Consider the following 25,579-nt stretch of genomic DNA (forward strand, 5'->3'; position numbering starts at 1 on the left):
CCGAGAACAACAGTGGACAAATAGAATCCACTCGTGCACTGCAGTATTCAAGTATCATATACGTATGAAGCTCACTGAATAATCTTGGGCCAGTCCCAGTCTTTCAGCCTAAGCTGCCTTGCAGTGCTATTGGGTGGATAGAATGGAGACTGGGAGAACCATGTTGAAATGGAGATGGGGAGAACTTCTTGTTAACTCACAGCTCTTGTTAACTCTCATTACATTGTTCATGAATTAACTGCAGTTTTCATTTGATAAATTTACCACACCTCCCTGTGCTTACAACACACACATTCACTTAAAACGTGCATTTGTGAGCAATGTGTAGAGTGTAAGGATTCAGTGTAAAGTGCTACCGTCCTGATCCTGTCATTTGGCGGATGCCTGGCAAGGGTCCAATTTTCATATGCAGTTCCATCACTTGTCAGAACTAACCTAGTCACATCAAGGGAGCCGTTTGCATTTCTTTGTATTCACCATGAATGGAACAATCCTAAGGCACAGGAATGCCATACATAGCACTACATCTAATTTCAGTAATATACAATTAATTTTAAAACAATATAAATTATTTTAAAATATTGATATATAAATTAGCACATAGTTGACGTCTTAGGGTGAAATATATTGTTATGCTTTGTTTTGTTTTTAAAAAGCAATACTTGCATGTTGTAATAATCATGAAACACTTTGGTATTCCTTTTTTAAGTTGAAAAGAGTAAGATGCAACTATTTTAATGAGCCACAGAAGTTTGAAATACATTCCTCTTTCCTAATCAACATTTCAGATAGTTTCTGGTGTGCCTGATAATACATTATTTTACATTGCGCAGTACCATAACAGAAAGGCACTTTCGGATATTCTTCTGCAAATAGGAAATTGTATCTATCTTGAGCAAGTAATACACAGGGGGGAGCTCTCTGGCCATATTAAAAACCATTTTCCATACAGTCTCCTTTGATTGACTACTAAAAATGGTCTTACTAGGAATTAAAGATACATGTCTATTACCTAGACTAGCTTTGTAATGGATGGTAAGCCTCTACTGGTATCCAGAGATAAGCAGCAGCTGTTTGCAGTGTTTGGGCTTGTGCCAGAAATGAGATCATGATTCTTAGAGCAGAGTTGAAATAGGTACCACATATTTTTGTTAACTCAAATTTATGCAAGGCTGGCATCACCCAGCAGAGCAAAAGCTGCACGATGGGCAGCCTCAGCACAATCTGTTGATGGGACATTAAATCCAGTTATGCAGAACGTCACAGAATTGTTTGTTATTTCCAAGGCATTTAGTTCCAGTGAAGATGACTGCTTGCCTTCATTAAAAACAAAAAAACAAAAATGCTTGCTACATAAGATTATGTGATAGTAAGTTTTGACTAGATTAATTCACAAATAGGGGAGATAATGCCACTTCAAGAAATGCTATAATTACCTAGCATATATATTTATGTACATGATATATGGATGCACTAGGGATGACCACTTTTCTGCTCTTGAGGAACATGGCAACCTATAGGTTAAATGACCTATTCAGTGTATGAAGAATAAAGTTTCTCAGCTAATTCAAATATTCCAAGATACTGTTGCATCAGACATAAAACACTGCTATAGGAAAATACATACATAATATATCTTACACGTGTATTGAGCCATTTTGTCTGCTAGTTGTTTCTTGTTTGCCAATGTGTTTTTAAAATTTATAACGACAGTTCCACTCCTCTGCCTGAATGATATGCTAAGTTGTGACATGAAAATAGTACAAAGTCACAAATCTCCTGAGCCTTGCTGGATCAGGCCAGTGGCCAACTAGATGCCTATGGGAAACCCATAAGCAGGACCTGAGTGCAGAACCACTTTTCCTTGTGTTTCCCAGCAACTGGTGTTCAGAGGCATGATTTCTTTAGCAGTGGAACATTTTCTACTGGGGCAGTAATTAATAGGACTGTTCCAGAAATCATCACTATGAAATAGAACCAAACAAATGTGAAGGACAATGTATTTTTATTTTATTTTTATTCTTGCTACAATAAATAATTGCATAGTTATGCACTCTCAATGAAATCTTAATTGGATTTGAGCCTGGTCATTATTTCAATCTGCAACATGGAAGTATAGCATCACAGCAAGATGTTAAAACAAAAAAATAAAATGGATGAAAATACCCCCCAAGTTTCACATGTTCTAAGTGGAGGGAATTTTGTGTGTTTTTTGGCTTTAAAAAGAAATCACTTGAAATTTACTCATAGTATTCAGCTGTATTTTGTTTAAAAGGTAACTACAGGTGAATTTCATTAGACTTTGAATGTGATGTGGTGCTTAAAGTGCTGGAATTTGTAGGGACCACAACACTATTTCACAGCTTCTGTGCACATTTGGATTTTTATGTGCTCACACCAGCATCTTCATTATATCTTATTAATAAACTATATACATTTGACAATAGAAGCAAAAAAGGAACATGAGCTGGTAAGTCTTTCAATTCTCACAAGAAAACCAAGGTATTACTTTGTTTGATGACAGTTAATCAACTAAGAGGAAAATGTAGAAGACAAGGCAGCAGGAAGCAAGGGCTGCCGAAGCCCTAAAATTTCTGTCCCACAAGACAGGCAGCATGCTTCTTCAGTTTCTTATCTTTTCTTTAAGTTTAGTAGTTGAAGAGGTTTTTGCATTTATCTTTGCAGCTGAATGAGTTCAATTTCACTCAGATTAGAGTAGAAATTTCTGAACAGCAGGTTAATCCTTCCTGCCTTCATGGGCAACTGAGCAAACAGACCCATATCAGTGTGGCCAAGTGTAAAATTGTAATTCCAGAGATTAATGTTGTCTTTCCTGTTTGCATTGAACTTGACCTCCATGTCTCTTTTATTTGATTTTATGTTTCGTTTTTGTTTTGTTTTTTGTTAACAGCTTCTGTCCAGGGCCCCTGGGAGAGGGCAATATCGCCAAACAAAGTGCCCTACTACATCAAGTAAGTATCAAACTATTATGATTAAATGCTTGGGGCTGTCAACTAATTATCTTAGCTTGCCTTGAAACAACTGTGAGAATTCTACTCTTTTTGGAGCCTACTGGTTCATACTGGATGTTTCAAGTAGAGCCTCCACTTCCATCGATAGCATAGAAAAATATTTACAGATAACATAAAGAATTCTGAGGATTCCTTGGGGTTAAAAGACAGTATAATCACCAATATACATTTGAAGTGCAGTTAAAAAAAAGTTCAGAATTCAAGAAGAATGATAATGTGTATTGATAATAAGAAAGAAAATCAGTATTAAAAGATACTGCTCCTGAAATCTAACCTAGACTGAATTTTGCAAGGGGGGGGGGGTTGAGTGGAATCAGAATACCCTCGCCCCCAAAGAGGCAGATTCCAGCCCTTTCAAAAATTATTTACACGTTGGCATAGCTAACTGGTAGTACTTTCAGTTAGAGGTCAGAGCATGCAAAGCAGCCTCTTTTTCTGTTCAAAATTAAACATTTCAAGTGATAGTTGAATAGACTATGAATAAGAGTGTTGGCTTCAATGTGATATGCATTATGTAGCGCTCTCACTGGTTGGACAACTCCAATGAAAAGAGTACCAGAGAAGTTGTTTGGAACAAATAGGACAATTTCCTGTGACACACATTTAATTTTTATAGTCTATTCAACGATCACTTTTACAAGCTTTTTGATTTCTGTAGAAAAATCACTTTTTAATCTACCTGTTTATTGCATTTGGGATCTCACAAAAAGGACTTCTCTGTAGTTTATACTTTGTTGCCAACATGGGTAGAAAGAGCTTAATAATGCAGTCACCCTACTTTTCATAATTTATCTCATCTTAATATTAGAATTCAATATATTGCCGTGTTAAATGTGTACAATTAAGTATTTTTTAATTTGTAGATTTTTCAGTGAAAATCATTTTTATCATGTGCAGCAGCATTTTACATTAATCTTTTGTTGTGCCCACACATCTTGCATAACTCTATTGTTTGAAAATACGGGAAATTTACATCTTAAGCTGTTGTCCAGCCTTTATATTGCTCCTGCTCTATGTCTGATTTCATAATAGAAATTATTTCTTTGCTATTGGTCTTTAAATTATCAAAGGAGGTACCGTACATTTCTTGCCTGTTCAGAAAGCATACATTATATCTGAACGTTTTCTGAATTTGGACATGATTTTCTGCTCCAAAGCAACATAAATTGTTGAAACTGAATATAAGAGCATATGTTGAGAGATGTCTTTCTTGCATATTTGATTGTTCATGTGTGCTTTTCTCATTTTCTTCTTGATGCTTGGAATTTTGGATTTTTTTTACCCAACTCATCAGTTCTACATTTTCAGTGACAGATCATTTTATGAGTTCATAAATCAGAAAATAGTTGCTTCAAAAGCATAAACAACATCCTCTTTGGTGTCTCAATGCTAGGCAACATCAAGCCACTTGGTTTTGACAGTTACAGCATCATATTTGTCTAGTTGATGAATTAACAGCATCCAACAGTCATTAAAGTTTCTGCATTGTGGTTAAACTATTGCAATTTGCAGGAGGAAGAAAATAGAGACACAACACTAGCTGGGATTAAAGAGGCCACAACTTTATTAAAGGAATGTGGCGTGTCTATTAAGTCCAGCCAAGGGATTGATTATAACTCTTTCTGTTGCAAACCCTGCTCCTAGGCAGTCAAGCAAGCTAACCACCTGGCACAACTTTACTCTCCATCCACTCCCTCGTGGGGAGAAGTAGATTTACCACTGGTGCCTCCACACCCCCTGATGGTTGTACCATGCCTTTACTACCAAACATCCCTACCTTGTGGGCCACTCAGCCTTGAGTGCAATTTAATGGCAGCTTTGCCATAGGAGCAGATCAGCTGTTGTATGCCATAGTGATGCCTACTTGTCATGTTCCTTTTAACAAATACCACACCATTTGTGAAGCATTATCTGCTTAGGATGGTGTTTAGGAGTTCTTACTAGACTCTCCAAAAAAATATCTTAAACAGAGAGTGCTTCAGTTATCATGTATCTTAGGGACTATTATTGCTGCCAGCTTCAATAAGGTGAGGCAGAAAACAAATAGAGGTGTAGGCTTAACCATTCACTTTCATCATTTCCCAACCTTGTTAGTAAGCATATGACATTTCCTGTTTGGATCTGAAATGTATTACTTCTTTTCTTACCATAGTGTGAATTCATATTTCTGCCATCTCTGTGGTTATCAAACAAGTTAGGTATGGACCAGGGGTCTGCAACCAGTGGCTCCGGAGCCGCATGTGGCTCTTTTACACCTTTGCTGCGGCTCCGGGGCGGATTCTAACAAGGGGAGGAGGCACATTGTGGGCCCCGACACTCCCCACTGTGGCGGGCGCTGTACTGGCTGTGACGTCACATGGGGGCGGTGCGTGCGTTAGTCACGCACCGTCCCGACATCACCTTCCCGCCCGCCCGCCTGCCCGCTACATTGTAAGGGGCATGTACGCTGGTCACTGCATTGAAAGGGGGCATGTACGCTGGTCACTGTTTTGAAGGGGAGTGAAGAACACACACACACAAAAAGGTAACTTGTTAATTTAACGTTTATTTCTACGAGGAGGAATAATTCTGAGGGGTCAAACAAAGAAATAAAAAAGTGACAAAAAAGTTATTTTTATAATGATGAGTTTTGTGGCTCCCAGTTTTTTTTCCTTCGGAAACGGGTCCAAGTGGCTCTTTTTGTCTTAAAGGTTGCAGACCCCTGGTATGGACCAATCAGTCTATTTGTCAGTTTATTTGTTTGATCCATGTCACTGGCACATGTGTTAAATCATCAATCTGTTCTTCCCTGTTTATGCTTTAAGCTGTGAATTAAAAAAATTAATCCACTCAGAAATTATAATTGCATTAGATATCTAATTAAATATCTTCTAAACATATATCTTTAAATATAACAGGTTTAAATGCATTTCAATACCTATCTAAGCCAAGAACTGAATTGTAACATTCAGAGAATAACAACAAAGTTCCCATCTGCTTATTAGTCCAGGAGGTGCAGATCAAGTCTGAAGGCCAACCTAAGGTTTCCCAAAGTACAAAAAGTACTTAGGAAAAATGCTCTAAAGGGGCATTTAAATTCAGTGGCACACAATATTGATAGATTTAGTGGGAAATAACCAACAACCAGGTTTGGGGGGTGGTGGAATCAGGTAACTGGCAAGGGAAGTAGAGAGACATAGAGCTAAATAAGGTATAAGGAGAACCATTTTATTGTCTGGACAGATCGTTTCCAGGAGAGGAGGAATGGGACTATAGCAGGCATAGGAAAACTCCGGCCCTCCAGATGTTTGGGACTACAATTCCCATCATCCCTAGCTAACAGGACCAGTGGTCAGGGATGATGGGAATTATAGTCCCAAACATCTGGAGGGCCATAGTTTGCCTATGCCTGGATTATAGGATCCCTCCATAATTTCTTCTGAGAAGCCAGGTTCAACAGGCCTCTTCCTTAACTGTCCTCTATCAGCAGCTGTTCTGTAATGCTGTGGAAGTGAGAGAGATGGGGATACATCATTTCATGTTAGGAAACAACCATCTTTTAGTAGCCATTCCATCAGGTTTTTGTGCAGGGAGAGACATGACTGCAGGGCCCCTCCATTGGCTATGACATTTCCCCCCGTTCCTACTTTTCTAAGCCTACTCCATCCCTCAATATATTGCAATAATATGCTCAGATTCAGAAGTGGAAGCCAGCCCCAAACCTAAACCCTTTGTTGTTATATAGCTTAGCAAGCAAATGTATAGGTTGAAAAGAAGAAAGACATCCTTATTTTCTTCACCCTTCCATAAAATGCACCACATGGCAAAAAGCCTGAAAAGAACATCAAGGGTCCTACCCCAGGCTGATAGGATCTCTGAACAAGAGCACTTTTACTGAGTGCTGTTATATCACTTGCTGCCTCCGAAAAATATAAATGCCAACATCATACAACCTCTTAAAATGGTTTCTTCCGCTCTTGCCATGTGGTAGTATATTGCCTACAAAATTCTTATGACAATTGCAGGATTATCATCTTTTTCAGCTGTTGCAATCTGCAAGGACTGTGTTCAAATTTTATGAAGCTATTCCCATATGGATTGGCCAAATAAATCAAGCTTCTTCCCACTGCTTCTTTTCCTAATGATTTTAAAAAAAAAAAAAAAAATGCTTGCTTTACATTATAAAAGTTGCATTTGATTACAATGTCTGCTTGGACACCCAGGAAATGCCTGCCTGGTAAATATGGTAAATAATGAACTACAGGACATAGTATCAAGAGAAACTAAACAATATATCATAGGTGTTTAGCTATACGTACTGCACAGAAGAAAATGCCAACTATTATTTTTTTCCTATCAGATCTTCCTTTGCTTTGCTTTCCTTGCAGCTCCCCAATCTAGTCTTTTTGTCACCTTCAACAGCTTATACGTCGTAGATCACATATTATCTTTAGTGCATAATTTACAAATAATCCCATTTCCCCCTAAGGCTAATACACTACATAGGCTTGCATCAGTTCAAAGTCCTGTGGAAAGAAGCATATAAGCAGAGTAGGCTTCTGACACTCTTTTATTTTAGCCAAGCCTTAATTTGTGCATCTGTACATAGAATAGTTGATAGTGTCCCTGAACCAGTGGAGAGTACATTTCCTTCACCACTAAATAATTATAGAGGCTTCACACTTCAGGGATTAAGAGTAAGCGTTTCCAGATGTGAGTGCCATGCTTCTGGATAGGGCTGTGGCCTGACAACTTATTTTCTGTACATTTACTGTTTAGTACCACATGTGCACATGCCTGCAACTATTCAAGTATCCCTAAAAGCAGAAGGCATTTTCAGTTTTTTAAAATATACATATTCAGAGCCATGTATTATAACCAAGACCTAGATTTGTGAAAATCCTGTTCCCCCTCTTCCACAGAAGGCATCAGACCAACTCCTTGGCTCACCCTTCTCTGCAGCACCTTCTTCTTCCTGTTCAGGCTCCCAGAGAGTGGAGAAATCAGAGGCAGCTCCAGCCGTACTCTGGATTTCTTTGGCCACCCCTTCCATCTCTGTGCCTTGCAGCTGGGCTGCTGGGTCACTTCCAATTTCCTGTAGCTTATCGGTGGTATGGCCCTCATCTCTCATGGCGTCACGCTCTCCTCTCCATGGAGGCATCTCAGCCACTCTGCTCCATTTGATTCAACTGCTGGCACTGGCACCCACTTTTTTGCTGCTTCCCTCTCTTAAGCTGCTCAAGGAGTGTTGCTGTTCTTCCCACCATTTCAACACCTCGCTCACAGCCCCTCCTCCAGGAAACACAAATCCCACTGTTGACACCAGCGTTGCACGCCACCCCAATCTCTGATTGGTGCAACATTCCAGGGGTTCCAGGTGCTTAATCAAGGTCCATGTTTCCTTTTGGAAATGAGGCACAATGCAAACTGTGGTGTTTTTAGGATATGTGGTTTATGTACACATAGCTCAGTTGGTTATAGTATGGCACTGAAAACACCAAGGTTGCAGGTTTGATCCTCGTAAGAGACACCTGCATATTCCTGCATTGCAGGGGGTTGGATTAGATGATCCTCAGCATGTCTTCCAATTCTATGGTTCTGTTTACAACCGAGCCTACGATGGAGGGGTTCAGAGCATCAATACCGCAAAAGGAACTTGTTTCTCCCGAAACCACAGCTTTATTTTCAAACAGAAATCAAACACCATACTCTGCCTGCTGCTTTGCTTCTTGGTCACATAATTCCAAACTCTCTCCTCTGGCTTTAATCTATTGAGGGAGAGGGTCCTGCCCATTTGCTGCCTCACACCAAGTCCCTTTGATCCTTTGTTCTGTTTATAGCCCATCACCTAGGCAATCACATCAACACAGAAGGCTAGCCTGGCTTAATTAGCTTTTAACACTTGTAATATCCAAGGATTAGACATTTCTAGCACACTTTTTAACACCCCAAGCCTTAATTAAATTTACTTGCTGAATCTGAGGATTATAGTAGTCTGGCACCCCACAAACGCATAACACAGGCATAGGCAAACTCGGCCCTCCAGATGTTTTGAGACTACAATTTCTATCATCCCTAACCACTGGTCCTGTTAGCTAGAGATGATGGGAATTGTAGTCCCAAAACATCTGGAGGGCCGAGTTTGCCTATGCCTGGCATAACACTATATTGATTGCACTTTACCAGTCAAACCTTTCACTGCACACCTTGAGTAGCACTGTGATGCCATGTTTGCAATATTTAAGTAGGGAAGCTACATTTCCCACTGAAGGCAGAATAACCAACCAAGAGCCATCTGTTGATGTATCTGTTAAATGTGTGCCATTTGATAGTTTCCTGTTGCTTAAGATTGAAACTTAAAAATCCTTATCTATTTATCTAGTAGTAGAAACAGGCAGAGGCGGAGCTAGTTGCTCCAGCACCCGGAGCAGCGCACATGCTGTTCACCCGGGGTAGGGCTAGCTGCCCGCGGGGGCAAGGCAAGCACCCCAGGGGGGCACCACCCATAGCAAGCGGCCCAGGGGGTGGCACAGCGATGTCACCCCGCCCCGGATGACACCTGGGGCAGACCACACCCCTCTTCCTCCGCCAGTGGAAACAGGTCCCAGGATGAAGCCTTGCAACCTATGTTCCTTGACATGGTATCATGAGTTCCTCTCTTTGTGCTAATCTCTGACTTCATCCTTCTTCAATTATATCTAACTCAGTAACAACGCTTGCCTTTGGCTCTTCATGCTGTGCATGTTCTTCCAACTGGACATGGCGGGGAGGAGGGAGAATCTGCACAGAAACAGTGCAGTATGAAATTATTTTTCTTTCCAGTACTTTTCTCTAAATTATTTCCCTCATAACCTTTTTTGTTGTTGTTCGTATTCAAATTATAGCAGTTGAGTGACTTTGGCCTCCTGGGGGAAATAACACCAGATGGATCTTCATGAGCATGGCTGTGTCTCTTTGATAGGGATCCATATGTAACTTTCCGTACAAATTAAGCCTTGTGATGATAACATTGTAAAAAAAAAGTAAACACAAATTCCCACTAACTCTGCTAACCTACTCATAGATTTCCAATCATGTTCTCTAGCTTTCTGTTGAGCACCAACAACTTTGCATATAACCATTTGTTTTTATTTTGGCATTCTCTCTTTCTATTCTACCTCTATTTTCTTGTATTTTATTGACACAGAGATTGCGCTCAGCATTACTAAAAGCATGTTCACAACAACATCTTAATTAATTATCAGTATGCTTCCCAGAGGTGAAAAAGGTACTCAAGTTTGCCAGTCACATCCACAGCATGCACTTGAAGCACATTTAAATCACATGGCTATAGTATCTTGTTAACCGTATTTTGTTAAAGGTGCTAGGAATTGTAGCTCTGTGGTACGTAAACTACAGTTACCAAGATTCTTTGGGGGAAGCTGTATGCTTTAAATGTGCTTTAAACATATGTTGTGGATGGGCCATAGAAGACTGTCTTGTAGGATTTCATATTTAGAGATCAGCAGTAATGAGCAACCTTTTGAAAGCTCCCCTCAGATTGCCCAATCCACCTCCTCCCTTCCAAAAACCTAGAATAATTCAGTTAATTTTTCTTTGCCAATCCAAGTGCTCTGAAAAATCACACACACACACACACACACACACACACTTCTGTTTTAGAAAGCTGGAGCCTCTTTTCTTCCAGGTGTATTGTTCTATTAGTTTGTATGGGGTTGGGAAGATAAGGAGGTACTTATGAAAAAACCACCCATATCAAGTCAAGGTCTCAACAACTTCATCTGAAGCATGTTTCCAAGCATATTGTACATGTTGAAAAATCTAGTCTTATGAGCAACAGCTCTATTACATTAGTGTGAGGTCCTGAGCATACTATATACCTTTTGAACATTAACTACACTGAAAAATGCGCTTGAAAAATGAGAGAAGCAGCTATTTTTAAAACCTTGTCTTGTAAACCCCTTGCCCTTAAGCATTTCTTTCCAAAGATTTCTTATTTCAATTACATTCAGAAGTGGACTTTGCATGATTTTCCAGAAAAGTAAAAAACTGATTAATCATAAACATTGCAGTTAGCTAACCTGTATATTTGAAGCATACTGAATACTGAAGTTCTAAAGTTATTTATTATAAGGCAGACTACAGCAGGGGTTGGCAACCTAAGGCCTATGGGCCATAAGCGGCCCATGGGGATTGTTTAACCAGCTCACGAGCCACTGCAGTATGGGTGCTGAGCACCCACAACAAAAATATGTGGGTGCTTAGGCCCCCAGGGCCCCCTAGAGATCGTGCCCCTGAGAAGGAATATAGTATAAGCTTCAGGATACACTGCAGGGAACTCTCGGTCTCTCCCTGTTGATTTTCTCCCTACTGACATTTTCAATATGAACAGTCTGCCATAGACTTAACTGATAGTCTTGTCTAATCTACCTGACTTTCAGTTCCTTGAGACACACACTCCCATGGTGGAATGAAAACTGCCCATCGTTATCAATGCGGAACTAAAGGACTATAATGGAGCTGTGAATGGAGGGCAGCATGCCCTCCTACACTAAGAAAAGCGTGGCTATAAAGATACAAATTCATTTCTTTGCCATTTAGTATGAATGCAGAAGTTTCTTCTCCAGATAGTAAGCTTTTAATTTATAAACTTATATAGTTCTGCATGCTTTGGGGCTCCCTGAGTATGAAGAAAACAGTACCTATTTTTTAGATATTTGTTTTGTTTCCAAAATGATATTCCAATTCTAAACGATTAGGAGTTTAAATTATTAATATTCATTAAAATGATATTTGCTAGCTTAAGTTAACTGGTGTCTCAGATAGGCAATGATATGTCAGTATTTGTAGGCAGGAAAAATTGTATTTTAATAATTATAAAATCAATTGAACAAGTTAAGATCTGCCTTGAACTCTGCGGTGAAATAGAGCAGCAATTGGGCAGACTATTAGTTTCTAGAGATGTGGAAGTGATCTTGTCCTTCTAATTGTGTGAGATAAATATTCTTTTACCAGTAAAGACCAGCTAGTTTCTCAAGGGTTTTCTAGCCTTTAAAATCTACCTGTTAAGACTTGAACGAAGTCCTCAGCATCTCAAAACTGTGCTTCTAAACTGTGGTGTGCACCATTGTCATGCTTGTGTTATTGGCATCTGTTGGGTCATGTCTTTTAGACAAACATTTAGACAAACATTATTTCTTTTCAAGTGTCCACATCCTTTCTGAAAATAAATAAAGCTCTGGTCCCTCCATTTGTGCTACTGATGAATACACTACAGAAGTCACATTGATCTGACCAGCTTCAGCATTTCAAATACTTTGTTAACTTGCTTGGCAAATTTCAATTTAGTATTTATTGTGCTTACAAAAAACTATGCTATAAAACTATACAAAACCCCAGAGTCCAGCTGTTTCAGTGTGGTATTCTGAGGCAGGCCTTTCTTCATAAGATGCAACAAGTGGCCTATTTTTGCGATGCCTGTGTTGTTGTTTTATACAGGTTATCAGTTTGGTGAGAAATCACTGTCTAAGTTCAGAAGAGTAAAAGGCAAAGCTGTTGAAGCAGTTGGTATCCCCTAGCCATGCAGTACCTGGTTCTTGCAGAGCTCTCTTGAAATATTGATTGATTTAGCTCTATGGAGGAAGAGCTGCCACTTTGAAGACAAAATAAACGGATGTGATGTTTTTGACAAGGATGGGATACATGCTACCCACCCTCCCTTTGGAGGAATTATAGTGCTGCCTCAGAATCTTGGACTTGCATGAAGTCTAAGGGGGTTGGGAGGCAAAAGTAAAGGCAGGTTGTACAATAGTAGTGGCCATGGCATGGGAGCAAGAAAGGATGGGCACAGAATGGGAAAGTGGTAGTTTAAAACAATAGCAGAAGTTTGAGTATAGCAGGGTTGGAGGGAACTGGTATGACCTTTTTGGTTTGTACCTATCTCTGCTGTTTCTTCTTGTTAAAACTAGTCTGTTTTTAAAAACAATCTCTCAGTGTCCATCCGTGCATTACTTAAACCTCTGCTTTTGTTTTAAATCTTAATTTTCCTCTCAGTTTTTCTTCATCACTGCTTTATTCAAACTCCTCCTGTTGTTGAAAACTACCATTTTCCACTCAGTTTCCTCCATCCTTTCTTTACTCAAACTTCTGTCATTGTTTTAAACTACCACTTTCTGCCTCTCATTTTTCCTCTTTTCCTCTATTATTTCTCATATGGTTTGTTTAGGACACCCACATTATATTTTTATCTAATTTTATTCCAGGGGACAGTTTGCCTTAACCTCCTAGCCCCTTTTAGCAGAATCTTGAATTGGTGGAGATTTACTTCATGGACTAATAACTGATGTTTAACATGTGGCAGTGCACTCATTTAAGTCAGCATAGCTCATTAGCTGCAGTCTTAACTTTACAGATTTATACTAAGTATTTGGTCCCTTGATTTCTGCTCCAGTGTGCCGTGCAAGGCCAAGGCCATTGATACTTATGGAATTATCCACAATATGATTTGACCTTGCTTTTTTACTGTCCAGTAGGTATAGTATATCTCCTGAGCAATTGACCTTATTTAATGGTAAAAAGGATAAAATACATTTCAAGCGTAGTAATCACTTTGACAAATGTATAGTGATGGAAACTGACAACAACCATAAAAATGTTAAGTAACTTTAAGCACTGTAGACTAAAATGATAATGCACTAATTCTTTTGCACTGTTGGCATTTACTGTAAGCAGTGTTAAGTTACTACTCTTGCATATATTGGTATGCTACGTGACTTCCATTTCACATTTGCTCAATTTACTAATAAGCTGGTAAACATGAATCTAAGGCTCAATCTAGCTTGTAAAAATTGGGTTATATTAATTCTGCTTCATGCACCATTATTTAGAAATTACAGTCAGTCTAAGTGCAAGATTGCAGAAGGGGAAACAAATGAAAAATATTCAGTGTAATTAAACCAAAGGAATGAACATTAATTTTAACCTAATTATATCCAGCTATTTATCATTTGTTTTCCTTTGGCTTGTGTGAAATATCACAGAACAGTAAAAGTATTCCATCATGTAATGAATTTATGAAGTACTGAAACATAATACAATCTTAATGTTTCCAAACATATCAGGGGTTCCTAATGTCACACAATTTGCACACACATTTCAGTGAAAATTGTTTATGCAATTCATTTTACTACAGTTTGTTTCAGCGTAGTGTTACTGCTGGTGCTATATGTAGTTGTATGCCACCCCAGCCTCCAAGCAGTGTGAGATTCCAGGGGTTCCAGGTGCTCACCCAGGGTTCAGGGTTCCTTTTGGAAATGTGGCACAGCTGAGACTGTGGTGTCCTTATGACATATTGTTTATTTGCACCTATATACAACCTAAGCCTACAGTGGAGAAGTTCACAGCATTAGCACCCCAAAGGGGTCTTGTTTCTCCCATAGCCACAGTCTTGGTTTCAAACAGAAATCAAACATCATTCTCTCTCTCTCTCTCTCTCTCTCTCTCTCTCTCTCTCTGATTTTCCAGACTCAACCTTCACCCCCCCCCCCCCAGGTCCCACAACACTCAGTTCTGGCTTGTCTTCTAACTAGTTCAGAGCTGGAGGAGGGGCCCCACTCATTTGCTGTCCGGCACTGAGCCTCTCACCTTGGCTTTCTTAATGACCCATAACCTTTCCTTTCTTTTCTTAATGGTTCATCTCCCAGGCAATTACCGTATTTTTCGCTCCATAGGACGCACTTTTTTACTCTTAAAAAGTAAGGGGAAATGTCTGTGCGTCCTATGGAGCGAATGTGTGGTCCCTGGAGCCAAATTGCCGGAGTGCGGCACACTCTTGGACTGCTCTTTGGTGGTGGTGGTGGAGCCGCGCTCCTCTGCCGGCAGTCTCGGCTTTCCCCTGCAGTCCCGGGAAGCTTCGGAGCAACGGGAGGGCTGTGCGCCCATCCCCCGTGCTCCTGGGCTGCTGTATGGGGGCAGTGGGGAAAGCTGCGCTCCTCTGCCGGCAGCCTCGACTTCCCCCTGCAGTCCCGGGAAGCTTAGGAGCAACGGGAGGGCTGTGCGCCCATCCCCCGTGCTCCTGGGCTGCTGTATGGGGCAGTGGGGAAAGCTGCGCTCCTCTGCCGGCAGCCTCGGCTTTCCCCTGCAGTCCTGGGAAACTTTCGAGCAACGGGAGGGCTGTGCGCCCATCCCCCGCGCTCCTGGGCTGCTGCATGGGGGTGGGGGGTGGGGGTGCTGCTCTGCCAGCAGCCTGCGTTTCCCCCTCAAGCTTTGGAGCGGCAGGCAGCCTGCCCCACGCTCCTGTGCTGCTGAATGGGGGTGGAGGGTGCTCTCTGCCAGCAGCCTGCCCTTTCCCCTTAAGGTTTGCAGCAGCAGGCAGCCTGCCCCACGTTCCTGTGCTGCTGCATGGGGGGGGGGTGCTCTCTGCCAGCAGCCTGCCCTTTCCCCTTAAGGTTTGCAGCAGCAGGCAGCCTGCCCCACGTTCCTGGGCTGCTGAATGGGGATGGGGGGTGCTCTCTGCCAGCAGCCTGCCCTTTCCCCTTAAGGTTTGCAGCAGCAGGCAGCCTGCCCCACGTTCCTGGGCTGCTGAATGGGGATGGGGGGTGCTCTCTGCCAGCAGCCTGCCCTTTCCCCTTAAGGTTTGCAGCAGCAGGCAGCCTGCCCCACGTTCCTGTGCTGCTGAATGGGGATGGGGGGTGCTCTCTGCCAGCAGCCTGCCCTTTCCCCTTAAGGTTTGCAGCAGCAGGCAGCCTGCCCCACGTTCCTGTGCTGCTGAATGGGGATGGGGGGTGCTCTCTGCCAGCAGCCTGCCTTTCCCCTTAAGGTTTGGAGCAGCAGGCAGCCTGCCCCACGTTCCTGGGCTGCTGAATGGGGGTGGGGGGGTGCTCTCTGCCAGCAGCCTGCCTTTCCCCCTCAAGCTTTGGAGAAGTGGGCAGGCTGTTCGCTGAGAGAGGGGAGGAAGAGGATGGAGAGGAGGGGGACCAAGAAGCTGGGTGAAGGGAGACGTGTGAGTGGAGAGTCATGGCAGAGGGCAAAGGAGAGGGAGCAGTGAAGGGAAGAAATTGCAGACGGGTTTGGGTGAAAGGGATGGAGAGGAGGAGGCTGGAAAAGGGGACTGTGCTGCTTGGGGAGGGGGAGAAAAAAGTGGGGAGAAGGAAAGCCTCCCAAGCCCGCTCTGCTCAGCTGTTTCTTGACTGTAATTCAAGTAAAGGGAATGTTTGCGAGCTGCAGGCAGGCTGTTCGCTGAGAGGAGGAAGAGGACTGAGAGGAAAAAATGTGGCATTAGCAATGCTTTGCATGGAAACAAAGATGGTATTTTACATGAAGATAGCGAAGAAAGTGGTGTCAGTGATTGTGAGCAACTGAGCTTCATAAATTCTGACTCTAGCAGTGATGAGTTCTTGGGGTTCACAGAAGACTAGAAGAGTACTCAAACCTTAGTCTCTCTTCATTTGTTAATGACAGTGATGATGGTTCTTAATGCCATTGTTGACTGCTGTTCACTTAACATGGCTGTAATATGATTCTGATATACCGGTTGTTTACAGTAGTTTATACAACATTTGATTCAGAATATTTTTTCCTTGTTTTCCTCCTCTAAAAACTAGGTGCGCCCTATGGTCGGGTGCGTCCTATAGAGCGAAAAATACGGTACCTCACCAGGAAACGGGCCTGACTTATATTTTAACTCATGCTGAATCCAGGAGTTCAGTGTCTGATACCCAGTTTAACATTCAAAGCCTTGATTAAATTATAACACTTGCTAGGTCCAGAGATTATAGTCGTCTGGCACCCACAAACTCATAACACTATGTTCATTTGACTAATTAAATATTTTAAAATACCATATAATCAAAATGGGAAACATTACCATGATTCAAATGTCCTTATTTCAGTATAAGTAAACTGACATATATAAAAAGTTGCTTTGTTTTATACAATTCATGCTAAATTGTTACTTAAAATATAGTATAAAAACTTATAGTATAATTTCTCAGTAGCTATTCATAGATGTATAAGGAAATGCTCATACAAATAAAACAATTTTCAAAGAAGGGAAGAAAAATACAACAATGGGAAGGAGAGGAAGGTGGGTTGTGGTGTGTCAGACAGACATTATGGAAGAAGTCAGTGTAGGCTACAGTTACATCTGTTGGGCACTACACTGACAACTATAGAGCATAAGTCTCAAAAAAAGTTATTAGGTGTAAAGTTAAATCATACAGTGGAATCCATTCTTGAGTCAATGGTTTGGCAATGGAGGTTTGTATTTGAATCTTCTACTTGGATTCCTTCATCTTGAAATCATTAGAAAAACTGGAGTGAAGAGTAGTCAGGAAGAGCTATCTCTATTTTTCTATGTTTAAATCTCAGTTATAAAGTTAGTTGTCAAAATACGTATTTCGAACAGCTTGCGGAAGGAAGGATCTGGAAGGAAGGAAAGTCCCTTTGGTTTAAATACTGTTTTGATTTACAGCAACCCTGTGAGTTAACAATCTCCACATTATTCTTAAAGGTTGATATTCATGCCAGTATGGTTCCAAAGGTATGCTCATCACTTGCCAGAAAGATTACAGGAACCAGTTTCTAGGTGTGTGTTTTTTAAATGGGGATTTACCTTTATAATTTTATTCAATTGCTATATGATCATATGAAAGACCCTGCACCAGTGGAGCTTCTGCTATACAAAGATTCCTCTGTGCAGTGTGTATATATAGTTCATTAAAATAATCGGACTTGGAAGCAGTGGTGGAGGAAGCTGCTCAGGCGCCTGGGGCAGCTCGCCCAGGGGCCAGGCAAGCCGCCCATAGGGATGGGGTGCACTGTGGGGGCTTCAGAGTCTGCCTGCCTCCTCCCACACAGCCGCTTTACAGCTCAGGCGGAGGCAGCGGGCGGACCAATTGGCAGAGCGGAGCCTGCACACGCTCAAACCACCGTGTCTCCCAGGAGAGGTGCATGGTTTGGGCGCACTGCAGACCCCGTGGTGAGTGCCGCCCTGCATTTTGTCATCCCCTCAGTGGTGACACCCGGGGCGGACCGTACCTACCACACCCCCTTCCTCCGTCCCTGCTTGGAAGTTACCACAACATAGATAACTGAGTCTAGGCCACCTCTGTTCAGGTAGGGTTGCAGCTTGTGTATCACTCTATGCGGGTAAACAGCATTCTGTGTCACAGGAGCAACTTGCACTTCCAGTGACAACTTTTGCTTCCATATTATTATACTTGAGTGCTTACTGGCTATAAATGGAATGAACAAAGAATTTTAAACCAGTGAGACAGAGATTATCCAGCTAGCAGTAATCAATTTACTTACTAGATAAGGAGTTGATTTTATGAGGCTTATTACAATCTTATAAACAATGTGAAGCTTTGGTAATAATCTGTATGCCACATATTTGTACTGATTTAAAATACTCATCAGATACACGTTATATTGGTAAAATTGAATTAGATGTTTAAAAGTGTTATGAAAAGTACTTGTGTCTAAGTTTCTTTGAGTAAACGAAGTGTTTTTAGGTTTTGTGGGAAGAATGTTATGATAATAAGAATTTGTCTCTGATGATCATGGACTGCATTCTGAGTGGTGCAATGCAGTTGAAACTCTGTAGATCAGTATCAACTTGCAAACATAGAACCCAGGTGGGCAGAAGAATCAACCTATATATTGCTGAGTAATTTACAGTAGATTAGCAAGGACTCCAGTTGTTTAACAGTAGTATAAAGGAACCTTTTTACAGTTCTGAATTAGGCTGCTGAGATCTTGGGAGGGAAACCAGGAGCGTGTTTCTGGACTATGAACTCATTTCTAGTACTGATTCCTGGACTGTTCAGGTGTTCACAGTTACCCTGCTTCTTAATCTTGAGTGTATGTTGCAACCACCCAGCCACTATTTTGCACTTGGCTCTGGTTGGCTGATCTCTAGAACCCTGAGATCAGCCAGCCAGAGCCAGATGCAAAATAGTGGGGGGAAATACCATAGATCCAATATTTCAGACACCCCAACCGGCTACAAAGAGCTGTGCCCAGTGAACTGACACAGAAGCATGTGTGCTGTGTACCCACAGAAGTTTCTACAGACTTCAGATCTGTGTTGTTGTTACATAAAAATGCGTATTCAGATTTAATATCCCATCTTCTCTTAGTATACTGGTGCATGAAACTGAAGGAAAAGGAAAGTACAGTTGGCATTGTGCCAAAATCTTTTTACAAAGGTCAACATAAGGATGTTAGGGCTGATTTGAAGCAAATACTTCAGGTGCTCTGCAAGTTGGCTGAGTCAGACAGCACTAATCAATCCAAGTGGGATTCTGTTCTCACAAATGAAAGTGGGCACACAATTTTCTCTTGATTATCTTTGCAACTTTTTGAAGTCCTCCCCAAATCTGCTCCAGAGGTTTCTGGGATCCTCTGGTACAGCACAAGTTACTGCAGGGTGCAGCAAGGGAGAGGAGGAATTGGCAAAAAACAGCCCCCCACCCCTCATTTATGGAAGCCTCCGCAGTATTTAATTGACAAATGTGGTGGCATGACAGGTTGCAGAACTGACAAATAATGCCCCCCATTCCATTTTCAGGTGCCTGTACTGGATCACAGCTCCTTTAAAAATGGGAAGGTACCTTCTGTTCACAGAAGTCCTCCTTTCAGTCTTAAAAAAGATGTGCTGAATTAAAAGAAGTGACATTGGAGACAGTTCTATGATAAATAAGCACTAGTGACGTCTGAGCAAGTTAGAGCAAATATGTGTATTGCTTAGCATTTCACAGGGCTCCGTAGTTTAAGACAAATGTCTAAAAAAAAAGAAAAAAGATCACAACAAACCCACCTTATTGTGGTTTCAGGCAAAATAAAATTACAATTGGGAATGGGAATGGGAATGGAAAGTGGATATCAACATTCTCCTCAGCTGGAGTTTCCATCCTAGACCTAGGTAACAATTTGGACATCAATATTGTTGACTGACCTAGAAAATTTACTCAGGTGTAGCTGCAGTAGTAGCAGCTGATCAGCTTCATCAGTGGTCTTTATAACATGAATGCTTATAAGTTTAAACATAATTCTTGAAGAGGAGGAGAGCTCCTTTTATACATCACCAGATATAGGACTGAAGCCATATGATAAGGCTTTTGCATAAGTGTTCTCTTTTCTGGACTGCCTTGACATTTATTTTACTAAGATTTCAAGTACTCATGTATAAATAAGACTCACAAAAACTGATTCAGGATAAACAATAAAAATGCTGGATTAGAAACTTATTGCCGGAAATATTATGCAATTGATTAACACAAGCTACTCTCCTGGAAGAAATTAACTGTAACTGAATCAAATTTAGATGGTCCGTCACAAAATGAATTAGAAATCTGCCTCATCCTCTGTAGCCAGGATGGAAATGAAAGCTTATTATAGCCTCTTAAAAATCTAGTAAATAATCTTGCATGGCTAATACCTTTTGTCTGCTAATTCAAAAGGCTTCCTTCAAAGAAGTTTGACTACCAGTTAAAACTAAAACGTCAGTTCTTAGTGGTGCAAGTAATTTTTGTAAGAGTCATGTTTGTAAAATAAGCAATCAGTCAAGAATACTGTCTTTTTTCAAGGAAAAAACCCCTGTCTTTAATTGTATACAATGTGGCATGTCATCACATAATTTTAGAAGATATTAAAATAAATAATCTGGAAAGATCTAATGCAGTGTACAGAGCACTGTTGTAAAATGATTTGACAGTTTGTCATTTTAATATTTTAGCTTTAGGAGCCTGCCATGCTGAAATTAATATCAGAAAAGTATTGTGTAGGAAGGCACATATTATAAATGGGAGATTATGAAAAAGAAAATGTCAATATTGGTTTAGATGAACCAGCATATCATCCTAGCAATATTTTGCTGTTCAACCATCATTTTTATGCATTTGAGACTTTTTCAGAAACAAACAAAATGGGAAATGGAATTTCAGCTACATGCTGAATTTTGCTTCACAGAATCAGATTAAGAAATGGCCTTTCCTGCTTTTTGCCAGGGTATCCATTTTAGTTCAGCTTTGCCTAATATGATTTTGTTCAGCACATTATCAAATTTAGCATTTGTTGGATAGCCTAATGTACATTAATTTTACATAATTTAAGAGTAGAAAGCTAAGGTTCCAACAAATAAAGATAATAGATAGTAGCAGCAGCTCTAAATAGGTTACAGTCCTATATAGTGCAAATGTCCCTGAGAAAAAAATGGATATGTTATTTAGTGTTAGAGACATCTGTGGCAATAATAGCAAGATAAAACGAGAATCAGTTAAATCTTACTTAAATAAAACTTTATATAGGAAGATATATGATATATGAACTGCAAATTCAATTGTAGTCAGTTACTAATAACAAGACACATATGTGCATTATATTCCTGTTTGGTGTATCTGCACACAAACAACAACAACAAAGGGTCCAGTCCAAAAATACTGCAAATAAAAGCTAGCAAATACTATGTTCACTAGGAAATACTTGTGCTCTTAAGTAAAAATGAACTTAAGTAGAATTTGGAAATTATAATTAAAAATGCTAGGCTATTTCTCATCATTGTACAGCATGTCAACATTATCTACTTGTATTATTTTCTTTCCAGAAGTTTCCAGTTTAAATGTTTCACCTCAGGCTTGTATTCATAAAGTGGTTTTTAGGGCAAGCCACTATGTCTCAGCTTTATTGCTTTCCCCCAGTTAGGGATAGGGGAGAGGCTGATGAAGTTCACACTTTCTAAAACAACATGCAAACTAAAACACATCCATCCTTCAAAATTTGTACTTCTCTGAATTTTGCAATGCTGTTCTCCCACCAAGTGATGTGTACAAGAATGTCTATATAGTATGGTAAAAGTGTGCATATAAATGCATTTATGTTGTTGAAAATAACAGACACATATGCATTACATTAGAGAAAATTTCTTTGTAGAAATGTGTACATTAGGAGAAAATTGAATTTTGATTGAGACTTTTAAAAAGAAAATCGCAAACCGATGTGGAGAACTGAATTTAAGATTACCTCACATAGGATAAGAAAAATAAGATAAACCTAAACTGACACCCCTACCCCCAATATTTGAGAAATGATATCTCCATGAATTGGGTTCAGACATTGAGATAGCAGTCTGTAGACCCAACCATCAGAGTTTCACTGAATCTCCAGTTTAATGAGGATCAAATCCTTAGTGGTCTGTGGCAGTGTTCTTTTTCCGTTTCTGTGTATCGGTCTTACCTGATGTATAATTTTCACATCTCTTCCACCCATGACATGTACAAAGTCCTGATGGGACAGTTTAGTATCTTCTAAGTTGTCAGAGATCAGCAAACAAAAAAGAGAGCATTAAAATAGCTTGTGCAAAGAATGTTACCCCACATAACAAAACCCAAATCCAACTGAGCACACATTGATTTATCATAAAATGGGGCTTTGTTGATGCAGTTTTAGGGTACATTCTTGCTGCCACGTATACACATGGATAAGTCATAGTAGCTTGACTTCAGTGGGTGGATGGATGAATTGATGGATGGATGGATAACTCAGACCAGGATTGAAGTCATAAAATAAATTTCCCTTTATATCTACAGATCTTTCCTCTAATGTTTTAAAAGAACACACAAACTGATTTTAACATTATGAGATAACTGCACATCTTAACAGTGACTTTCCTCCTGTATTACCTTTGCCAAAATCTTTTTTTAAACACAGGTATAATTTTCATTTACCTTGAAATCAGGATGATGTGCAGAATCCCTTTGTCACTGTGGACAACATCAAACAAGACAAATGCCCTACATGGAAGTGTATTACATTTTAATGTTTCCTTTTTAAAAGGGGGGAACAAAATCCCTGTCATTGGTAATTACTGTTGACAGTGTGGGCTTTGTAGCAATCTACAGACCTGTACTTTGTGCATCAACATTCCTTATTATTCTAATTAAACTGGAACATTGTGCCCTTGCGAATCATTAATGGGTTTTCATTTCATGAATGACATTTGCAGGAGTTAAAACAGGCAGTTCATATAAAGTCCACAGGCAACTGTGTTAAAATTAGCATCACCATAGCAACAGTCTTCCATCATTAGCATTCAGGGCTACAGGAAATGTTTTGTTGTGCTTTTGTTTGCAAATAAAGGATTTTCTCATACATTTTGCATTGGGGGGGAATCTGACAAAATGCACTTCAGTTAAAATAAAAATATTCCACAAAATGTGGTGCCTTTGATGTAAGTATTTGGGGTTTCCCCCTCCCCCTGTGCATGTGATTTTATAATCTCTACAGCTGTATAGTCTAACCTCCTGAACAGCTTTTATTCATTGCTCATGTGCTATTCTCCAGAAAAGCCTTGTATAATCTTTCATTCACCTTTTAGCAGAGGTAAATTTCCCCCTCTACCTTCTTTCTAATGGGAGGGTTCATACTTAAAAAAATAAATTAAAAACTTACGTAAAAGGATGGAAAAACACAAGAGTTCCTCTGCTCTCGCTTTCTGCCTGCTGGCAAGAGCCTGGAAAGGCTTAGGATTTCCAGTTACCTTGCCTTAAGTTCCTCATTGGCCCACTTTAGGATTGCAGCCTAATAAATGTATAAAAACAGTATGAAACTACTATGAAAACATCATTAGTTCTAAAGGGGGAAAAGTCTGCATCCTTTGTTTTTAGATATGTGCATTATTCAAAGCATGTATAATGATTTCTGTGCAATTTTACACACATTGTACCTACCAAACCAAACTAAATTATACTAATTTAACCAAAAAATATCATTTGAAAATTCCCAAGTCATGTTACAACTTTTTAGCACCCCTCATTTTTTAAAGTTAAAAGCTGAGAAATTTCCCACTCTCTGTCATACAGAAGGCAATACTATTCTTACAATGGTGTTTGGTGGGTGTTTTCAGATAGATAGATATTTCTGGTGACAGATTACTCATAGGAATATTTTCAGACAATGTTTTTGTTCTACACATATGATGATAGGCACACAAGGTGGCATGGCCCCCTTGGTGGTGGCCCTGGGTTGTGGAAGCCCCTTCCAACTGAAGTATGCATACCCCTACAATGCAGGACTTCATGGAGGCCTTAAATTATTATCTATTCTAGGCTGCCTTTCCATAACACTGTTTTGGGGTTAGTAGTTTCTAAATTCCTAACATGTTACAATTTAAGATATCTGATGTATATTTATGTGGCTTGCTGTATATGCTGTATATGCCTAAAAGGCAGCCTTGAAGTATGTGAAATATTTTTTTTAAGATCTAGCTAATTAATTGACTAAATGTTTTAGCCTTACGCTGGAAACATGTTGTGTTGCGCATGCAGCTAATTATTCAGAGCACACAGGCCAATGGAGATAAGTTTAAGAAATATGCAAACTTCCTTTTTCTAAATAATACCACTTAATTAAGAGAAATGCTTCTGTTGTTTATATTCTCTCCTGCACTGGCCTAAGCACCCTCTTTGTGCTATGGTCCTTTATCTGTAGGAAAGAAAAAACAGTGATTCTTGGCTAGGCATGTTAATTCATACTTATCTGTATTTGCTAGTGGCCTGGTTCATATGTCACATCAAACCTTAGTTAAAAATAAGCTAGGGTTTAAAGTGGATTAGCAGTGTGCAAGCCACCTCTTTGTTCCTTTTCTGCTTTTGTTGCCATGCCAGGCAGGAAGCAATTCAGAGGATGGCTTTGTGTTACATGCAAACCAGCATGTGTGGTTTGTTTCTCCTATGAACAGAAGCCAAGATTTGTTCTTGACTTAACCACTCATGGTTTGTTTAGAGAAGACAAACTATGTGTGCTGGTTCACAGATGACATGAAGCTAGCCTCTGGTTTGTTTCCTTGCTGGAATGGGAACAAAATTGAAGCTTCTTCACTTTAAACTACAGCTTACATTTAACTGTGGTTTAAATGTGATGTGTAGGGATGCGGGTGGCGCTGTGAGTTAAACCACAGAGCCTAGGACTTGCCAATCAGAAGGTCGGTGGTTCGAATCCCCGCGACAGGGTGAGCTCCTGTTGCTTGGTCCCTGCTCCTGCCAACCTAGCAGTTCAAAAGCACGTCGAAGTGTAAATAGATAAATAGGTACCGCTCTGGCGGGAAGGTAAACGGCGTTTCTGTGTGCTGCTCTGGTTCGCCAGAAGCGGCTTAGTCATGCTGGCCACATGACCCGAAAGCTGTATGCCGGCTCCCTCGGCCAATAAAGTGAGATGAGCGCCGCAACCCCAGAGTCGGTCACAACTGGACCTAATGGTCAGGGGTCCCTTTACCTTAAATGTGATGTGTACCGTAAACCTGACCAGTATCTGGGTGGGGAAAACAACGTGGTTCCAGTTTATTTTATGCATTCCACCTTTCCAATGGCTTCTCTGTGACACTGTGCAAGCAGAATACTATTCTGCATAGAAAAGCAGGTTATTATTTTTAGCAAAACTTTTCTTGAAGGGTAAAATTCAAAAAATGAAATACATAATAATGCTTCTTTGGAATTTTGGCATTTGAGGCTAAATCCAGTACCACAGTGGTTTTCAAACAAGTTTAACATATAGCCCATGCATTTTATACATAC

The 25,579-nt window shown here is 40.3% G+C and overlaps 1 protein-coding gene across 25 annotated transcripts in view; it reads left to right on the forward strand.

The window, feature by feature from the left end:
• Positions 1–25,579, forward strand: part of DMD (dystrophin) — a 984,302-nt gene that overhangs the window by 861,154 nt on the left and 97,569 nt on the right. For all 25 annotated transcript variants that reach the window (XM_083438913.1, XM_083438919.1, XM_083438923.1 and 22 more), the window contains one exon: positions 2,912–2,972. In XM_083438913.1, the coding sequence (XP_083295039.1) occupies positions 2,912–2,972 (61 nt within the window). The remainder of the gene's footprint in view (positions 1–2,911; positions 2,973–25,579) is intronic.

This window comes from Podarcis tiliguerta (genome assembly GCF_965153285.1).
Source record: "Podarcis tiliguerta genome assembly, chromosome: 4".
Lineage (NCBI taxonomy): Eukaryota > Metazoa > Chordata > Lepidosauria > Squamata > Lacertidae > Podarcis > Podarcis tiliguerta.